Source organism: Impatiens glandulifera, chromosome 7 (assembly GCF_907164915.1).
Source record: "Impatiens glandulifera chromosome 7, dImpGla2.1, whole genome shotgun sequence".
Lineage (NCBI taxonomy): Eukaryota > Viridiplantae > Streptophyta > Magnoliopsida > Ericales > Balsaminaceae > Impatiens > Impatiens glandulifera.
In genome coordinates this window covers 43,341,386-43,349,850 of record NC_061868.1, presented here as the reverse complement: position 1 = coordinate 43,349,850, position 8,465 = coordinate 43,341,386, and the positions used below count along the sequence as shown (strand labels likewise).

General features: G+C 24.8%; 2 protein-coding genes across 2 annotated transcripts; one reads left to right on the top strand and one right to left on the bottom strand.

The window, feature by feature from the left end:
* The first annotated feature begins 915 nt into the window (after positions 1–915).
* LOC124946156 (RING-H2 finger protein ATL54-like) lies at positions 916–2,028 on the top strand. The gene is made up of 3 exons (XM_047486725.1): positions 916–1,340; positions 1,415–1,518; positions 1,605–2,028. Exons 1-3 carry the CDS (start codon positions 1,179–1,181, stop codon positions 1,861–1,863), a joined length of 525 nt encoding a protein of 174 aa, XP_047342681.1. The 5' UTR covers positions 916–1,178; the 3' UTR covers positions 1,864–2,028.
* A 252-nt stretch (positions 2,029–2,280) lies between these two features.
* On the bottom strand, positions 2,281–3,666 carry LOC124909993 (two-component response regulator ARR10-like). The gene is made up of 5 exons (XM_047450619.1): positions 3,531–3,666; positions 3,296–3,448; positions 2,936–3,211; positions 2,763–2,839; positions 2,281–2,667 (listed from the first exon to the last, which is right to left on the bottom strand). The coding sequence occupies exons 1-5, from the start codon at positions 3,664–3,666 to the stop codon at positions 2,281–2,283; spliced, it is 1,029 nt and encodes a 342-aa protein (XP_047306575.1).
* Between the last annotated feature and the right edge of the window lie 4,799 nt (positions 3,667–8,465).

Genomic DNA, 8,465 nt, shown 5'->3' with positions numbered 1-8,465 from the left:
AAATTAAAAAACAAAAAAAAAATTAAATTCAGTTTATTCGAATTCGATCGTTTTTACTGTTAGACACCAAATATTAAATCCATATACACAAGTATGCTAGATGAACAAACATGAACCTTTTACTAAAAAAATGAGTATTGTTTTTAAAGATTAACTAGTAATATCAAATCATTATAATAACTGCATAAAAATTATAAATAATTTAATAACTCAATACATCTTAGATAAAAAATATTTTAAATTCAATTTACACTTTAAAAAACTAAAAAAATATGATTTAAGAGGGTGAACTTGATAACCAGGGTTTGTGTTGGCCTTAATTACTTATGCAAATAATAAATTTTATTTGTAAAATAAAATAGTGTAATAATTAAGAAATAGCTGTGTTAATGAGTGAATGTAGGTAAGGTAATCATGATTAGCTTTTTTACAAGTTAATTATGTCTCTATAATTGAAAAAAAGTAATTCATCATGAATCGAATTTAACCTAAATTGACTTCTATTATGAATGATATTTTGATGGATTAATTTTCTGGAACTCAAATCAAAACAATAAATGAGCAAGATGAAATTGTGAATGTAAAAAAACTTTTAAGTTATAATTGAAAATCTTGAAATACATTTGGTTCTATTTTGTTAATCCTTGATTAATTAAAAACAATATTTGGTTGTAGGTTGCCGATGAGGGAAAGTCTTTTTGTAGATTCTTTTATCTAAAAATAGTCACTAAGAAGGTAATGAATCCACAATTGACATCCAACCGTCCGATGATATCTCAACCAGCCGTCATATTCCCAAAGTGAATACCTTAACCGTCCGATCCCCCACATGACAATGACTTGAAATTATGACCCACCCCTGATTGAAGAAAGTTCAAAACAAGAAGAAAAGGAGAGGATCAGATCTTCTTTTTCTTCTTCAATCTAATTCGGACCCTTCTCTGTTCATTTCTTAACCACATCCATCTGTTCATGGCTCCCCAAGCTCCGATTTTTACCCCAACTGAAGAAATCTGTTTAATTTCCAATTGGGCAGCTTTGTTTAGAATTTGGATCAATCTTGATCTGGGTTCTTCATTCTTTTCTTTTCAGATTGAATAACTGTTCCTCCTCCTCCCCATCATCATCAACATCATCATCATCATTTCATAGCTTGTTATTGTTTCAGAAGAGTTGAGATGTTTGGTTCAGGCACAAATCTGATCACTACAATAATTGGGTTCGGCATGAGTGCAACTTTCATCATATTTGTATGCAGCAGACTGATCTGTGGACGAATTCGAAGAAGAGCAGAATCATCAAGGCAGATGTTGGAGATCTCTATTAATGATATTGAACAGGTAAGAAAAATGAAAATTTGATTTGAACCCATCTTCATTATTAGATTAGTTTAATGAGATTGTTAAACTAGCAGCCTGCAGAGCAACGAAGGAGGGATGGACTTGAAGATGGTGTGGTGGCTGCTATACCGACTGTGAAGTTCAGTCAACAGGGTTTGGGCTCCATAGAAGATGCAGAGTGAGTGATTTGATTAAGAATGAAAACTATTGTTTGTTTTTGTTTATGTTTTTGTTTTTGATTCAAGAATTGGTTGACAATTGCAGGTGCAGTATATGTCTTGGGGAATATGAGGAGAAACAGGTGTTGAGAATATTGCCTGGTTGTGGGCATAATTTCCACATAGGTTGTATAGATTTATGGTTGAGGAAACATTCAACTTGTCCTGTTTGTCGCCTCCCAATTCATCATGAATCCTTCATAACAAAGTACTATGTTAGATCGCCAATACTACCTTCATCACCCGAATCGCCTCTTCATCATCATCATGTAGCCGTGGGAGAGGCTAGTCAAGACTCAAGATGATGATGCTGAGATGTTCATATCTGAAGCAAGATGAATGGAAATGGGAAAGATGGAGTCTTTTGATTGTACTTGTGTTTGATTGTTACTCTTTTGTATATTATTTACTTAGCAACATTTGTATGATCCTTGGATCTATTAATACAAAATTTAACACTGTTTTACTCATTCATTGTCAATGAAGAGGAATTATGGTACAAAAGAAAAGAACGAAAACCACTGAAAATGACCTTATATAATATCATTATAATCTAAAACAAATAGGCTTGGAAATGAAATATATAAACTAAATGTAACATAGAGCAATACTTATCATTATTACTAGAGAAACCAAAATTTATGAAGACAACACAACATTTCTTCAAATTCTTAACCAAAACAAACCAACCAATGGACCAACAAATCATCTGTTCTATGGCTTTAGACATGATGATGGCTCATTAGATCAATGTTCCCCATTCTTGGAATCCGACCACGATTAATTGGGTTATAAGCCACACAATCTTCTTGTGCAGCGCTTGAACTTGCAGCATCACTCGCCTCTAATTTTGAATCATCGACTACTTTGCTGTTAGTGTTCATGTTCTCGTCGGAGATCTGAGATCCAAAGCGCAAACTCAGAGTTAACAAACTTTCCTCTTTGATTTTGATCGCATCATCTTGTTTTTTGATGTCATTAACGGTCCTTCTGAATTGGGTATTTTTAAGATTACAAAGATCTTCATGTGATCCGACACGTAATCTTAAGGTTGTATCGATTCGAGTTGCATTTATAGAATCCGCATGTTGCAAACCTTCCTTTCGGTTCTGTTTCATGCCAAATATAAAATTTTCGCAAAATGAGAAAGAATGTTTTAAATTAGATATAAACTTAATTGAGATTTCTTCTAGCCTAATCAAACCTGCATACGGCTTGAGATGCTGCCACAAATTTGATTGTCGATCTTCGCAATTTTAGGTGCATTATTGGCACGAACATCTAATTAAGCACAAATTTTCAACATTATCAAATGTACAAAACAAAAACTATTGAACACAAAACAAACAACTTATTGAACAAATATTATATACATACCTTTCATGCTTGTTCCTTCACCAGCCTTAATGGATTTACCATAAAATTCTGTCGCCCAAAAGATCCTCCTCTTCTTCGAGGTGACCTCGACAACCTCTTCTAGTTTCAACGAAGGCAACTCCTTAACATTACCATATGTCGTACCTCTTACATTTAAAATCTTAAACTGCCATAACAACTTTGCTTCCTTCATGGACATCGGTTTTTCATAACAAAAATCACCCCCTTTCGACAAACATTGCATTTTCTCTCCAATATTTCTAAAACTAGAAAGAACTACAAAATTAGAACAAACAATTGCGTTAGCATTATCAAATAAAGAAGAAAAAAAACAATTAAAGGAAGATTAATGATACTCACAAACAATCGGCATTTTTTTCAATTCACGGACTTTTTCCATTAACTCAATTCCACACATGTCGGGCAAGAGAAACTCCGTCATGACAAGATCAATCTTAATCTTGCTTTGTCGTATCATAGACAAGGCTTGTACACCATATCGAGCAACGATAACTATATACAAAACGTGTACACAATATTGTTTACAAATTGTTGTGTCAAAGATAAAACGTCACAAATCTTAACACAATTGTACCTTTATATTTGTAAATCGAAAGAATTGTTGACGTGATTGTAAGACATACGCGACTAGAATCCACCACGAGCACGCACAATCCCGACCGAGAAGACTTGTGACCAAGATCTTGGTGGTGGGCGACAGTTGGATTCATTTTATGGTCCATACAATGGGACAACAATTTGTGACAAGAATATATATTTTATGTTTATGAGAAATTGTATTTATATACTCTTATTGGATTGCCAAAATCTATTGTAATCTCATTTAACCTTATTTATAAGGTGAACTCCAAACATTAAATATATATATTTCAAATAAACTATTTTTATTATACAGCTGTTAATTAAATTATTTATATGGTTTTCTTGCACATTGATTACGGCTCTTATGCTCCTAACAAAGATTTGTGTAAGAGCTTGTTTGATATTGGGTTATTTAATATTTTATTAATTTAAAAAATATATATTTAATAAAAAAAATTATGTGATTTGAGTTTTAGTTGGTTGAATTATAAAGTTTTTATATTTAAAATTTAAATTTTATAAAATTAAAATAAAGGTATTTTGATGGATTAATTGAATATTTGAAAGGAAAAAAATGCAATTTGTGATTTTTTTTTATTTTAAAAAAAGGAACAAAATCAAACAACACTTTGTAGCAATCTTCTTGATTTCAAGAATGATGCCAAAAAAGATTACAAGAAATGAAAATTAATTAATGTTTCTAATTGTTGTAGATTATATGCCCAAATTGTGTGTATATTAAGCAGATTCCTGTAATATTTTGTGTGATAAAGTAAAAAAAGAAAAAGGAAAAATAAAATAAGTTGATGATTAAGATTTTAAAATATAGTCCAGATTACACAGATTACCTGAATTTATTTACCAGAATAGGAAATACAATATTTTTTTAAATGGGCTAATATCTATAGAGATTACATCCCTTCTTTGTGACATAAAATCTCAATATTTATTACAATAACTTAAACAAGATTGCATCATATTATATGTATATATATATATATTATATATAACAACTCTATGAGAATTGAGAACATCAATGGAAAATTGAATAATTGGGATTCAACTGAAAGAATCATGGTTAAAGACACTTACAAATTAAACAGATCATATGTTAACATAGTTAAGTTGGATTTATAATTATAGTTAGAATTGAGATCTATTTTCAAATATAGATAGATTTGAGATCTAATTTCAAATTTATATTGTTTCTTTAGTGTTACTTCTAAGTAAATATCTTGTTTATTTATAATGTACTATGTTAATATGATCTCTTTCTAGGGATGAATCCATGATTCATAATTGGATTAAGTTTGAAAAAAATTAAGATAAGTTTAAAATATAACGAGAAAATTGTGGATAAAACAAATAGATAAAGGTAAATTTTACCATTTTTTTAATAATTAAGAAAACAAACAATAAATTATATTAATTTTTAAAAAAAAATTAAAGATATAATCATGTTTTGGCCCCCAACATATATATATATATCCGTCCATGTCTCTTTCACCATAATACATGCTACAAAATACAAATTATATAATCAAAATAAATAAATAAATTAACGAATAAACTAGTTTTTTTTTATAGAAATGCATCATCTTTTCAAAAATATTAAAAATCCTTAGTCAAAAGTTTTTTTTGTATGACTTCTTCTTCTAGTATCAGGGTGTTTGCTTATTGATAGTACCCGTCAATTGTAAATGAGATGAAATTGTATGAACGGAAATTGTTTTTCTTTTGCTTTATAATGAATGATTGTAATTGATATATTTTTTTGAATGGCCTCTTATATGTATCATACATTCCTTCTGGCCTCTTATATATTCGGCGTTGTTTATCAACCACGAATAAGAACAATTTTCAATGTTTTTCAGAATATTTTTTGTTGAGATTTTTTTGATACCGTTAGTTTGTTCGATTTATTCTACTTCCCCACTTATAATTATAAAACTCAAACGAGTTTGTATTTAGAGATTTACTTAAATTTTAAAATGGTTGAATTTCTCTCCACTTTTATTTATAATATTATTTAATATTAAGTTTTTGTTAGGAATTTCGGAGAGAAAAAATAATAATAATTTTAAAGAGGTGATTTTTTTAAAAAAAATACTTAAAGGTGGTTAATATATAATAATAAAATTAATAATTTAAAATAAATATTATCTTAGTTAATAAATTGTGTTGAATTATAAGTGGAGTGAAATGATGTTTATTTTGAGTTAATCGAACTTTTTTTTTAATATTTTATTAGGTTATTTTGTATTCTTTGTAAGTTATTTTTTTTTGTTATGGGTAACTTATTATTTTAATTAATAAAAGTTATTTTTTTCACTATAGTTTATGTAAATTGCTTTTCCCACCCCTTCTATATTCACGTTCCCGCCCCACTTCTTAATTAACTCAAAAATTACTTATTTATCCATTTCATTTTTATATATTTACCTTTCTTATCTTATTTATTTTACTTATTTTATTTTATTTAATTATTAAGTTTTTTATCATTAAATATAATTAATTAATTAATTTTTAATATTTTTTTATTTTATTTATTTAATTAAAAATATAAAATATTATTATTTTTATATTAAAATTGTTTAAAATATAAAATATTAAAGTGTGTCTTGATTTAATAAAATATAAATATTTAATATTTTATTATATTAATTATATATATATATATTAAAATATTTATAAAAATAATAGTTGAATGATTCAACTTTTTTTATACATAAAATTATCTATTAAATAATAATTAATAATTAGTCTAATCATTATTATTTTAATTAATAAAATTATATTTTATTAAATTAGTATATATTTCAATATTTAATATATTTTAAATAATTATAATATAAAAATAATAACATTTTGTATTTTTAATTAAATAAATAAAGTTAAAAAAATATATTAAAAATTAATTAATTAATTAATTATATTTAATAAAATAAAATAAATAAAATAAAAAAGGTAAATATATAAAAGTAATAAGGATAAATAAGTAATTTTAGAGTTAATTAAGGACTGAGTGTGGGATAAGAATATGAGAAGAGGATAAATAAGTAATTTTAGAGTTAATTAAATAAAGTACTACTATTTTTCACAACATGAATATATATATATATATATATATATATATATATATATATATATATATATATATATATATATATATATATATATATAATTTCTTTTAAGATTCAACCTATTATAATTCCTTTACTTGTATGAGAATAAGGTGAGCAAATTATTGTGCAATCCATAGTTTGGATTGAATAAATCTCATCCAAGATTTTGTAATATATTAAGATTAAATGGGTTTTATAAATCCAAGTTAAAAATTATGAACTATTGTAGGAAATTTCAAATATCTGAAAATTATGTAAATATAGTAGAATATTAAAAGTACATAAACCAGAGAAACAATAAAAAATATATTTACAAATAAATAAAATCATATGTTAACATAATTAGGTTGTAATTGTAATATAATTTCAATTGCACGGTTTCTTTAGGGTTAAGTCTTGTAAATAACTTGTTTGATAATTTAAGTCTAGAGTTTGTTTTAGTTTAATCTTAATTTATTGACGTCACCCATTTATTTGAAGGTACATCTAATAATATCTGATTATTTAATCAGATACGTTTCATTTGTCCAGTTTATTTATTTTGATATTTATAATATTATTATTATTATTATATATATATATAATATTATATATATATATATTTAATTTTAAATATTAATAAATAATTTAAATTAAAAAATAGTATATTTGAAAATAAATTATATTAATATATTATTTTTTGTTAATATATAATTTTAAATATTAATAAATAACTTAAATTAAAAAATAATATATTTTAAAATAAATGATGTGAATATATTAATTTTTATAAATATATAATTTTAAATATATTTAATATAAATATGATATAATATTTTAAAATTCTCAATCTCCTTATTTTCACTTATTTGAAAATCCTTTTTGCCTCCATTTTTATTTTTTTACTATTTATAATTTTTTCAAAAAATAATTAAATTATTCATTCATGAATTTACCTTGACAGTCGTATAACTTATCATAGTCAATAAAATAAATGATTTATTATTATATATCTTTTCACATTTCAACATTTCTCACTCAATATTTTAATTCTCTCATACTTTTACTATTATCATTCATTTCGTCCATTTGATGTATCTGAATGTAATAGTTAATTTTAGATAATTAATTAAGACTAATTCTATTTCCAAATTTATAATTATAAAATTATCATGTATTTATATTTCATATTTTGCTTAATTATTTTATATATTAAGATACATATATTATAATTAATAAATAAAAATATATTTTATTATTATAATAATTTTATATAAATATTAAAAATAGATAAAATAGATGAGAGAATAAATAAAATGATTAAAAAATATTAAATATATGAGAGATAAGGAATAAAATGATTACAAATGAATGAAATAAATAAAAGAAAGTGAATAAAAAATATTTAAAAGGGATGAGAGAAAAACGTTGAAAGGAAAATAAAGAGAAAATTGAGTTTAAACGCAAAATGTATTTGATTAAAAAAATTTGAGTAAACTTATTACGCAAAATTAATGCAGCAATTTATTACAAACGTTCTTTTAAAAGTTGAATCAAATGAATCCCTTTATTTATTATATTATATAATATCTCTTTCATAGTAATACACACTACATAATACAAAATATATAATAATAAATCAAAATAAATACAAAATAAAGAAAAAGTGAATAAAATAATAATGAATGCATCAATCCTTTTCAAAAAAAAAGTTGAAACTGTTTCTTAAAAAAAATCATTTTCCCCTCTTATAGTTTATTTAACATAATAGAGTGTCTTTTTTTTTTCATGGCTCAAATTTTTGTTAGGCTAGTTTGAATTTG

What these genes read in the sequence shown, in the direction of transcription:
- LOC124946156 (XM_047486725.1), top strand. Translation starts at nt 1,179, where the DNA reads ATGTTTGGTTCAGGCACAAATCTGATCACTACAATAATTGGGTTCGGC. An exon ending in CTATTAATGATATTGAACAG is followed by an intron (nt 1,341 to 1,414) that starts GTAAGAAAAATG and finishes TTAAACTAGCAG; the next exon opens with CCTGCAGAGCAACGAAGGAG. An exon ending in GGCTCCATAGAAGATGCAGA is followed by an intron (nt 1,519 to 1,604) that starts GTGAGTGATTTG and finishes TGACAATTGCAG; the next exon opens with GTGCAGTATATGTCTTGGGG.
- LOC124909993 (XM_047450619.1), bottom strand. Translation starts at nt 3,666, where the DNA reads ATGAATCCAACTGTCGCCCACCACCAAGATCTTGGTCACAAGTCTTCT. An exon ending in TTCGATTTACAAATATAAAG is followed by an intron (nt 3,449 to 3,530) that starts GTACAATTGTGT and finishes TTTTGTATATAG; the next exon opens with TTATCGTTGCTCGATATGGT. An exon ending in GCATCTCAAGCCGTATGCAG is followed by an intron (nt 2,668 to 2,762) that starts GTTTGATTAGGC and finishes GGCATGAAACAG; the next exon opens with AACCGAAAGGAAGGTTTGCA.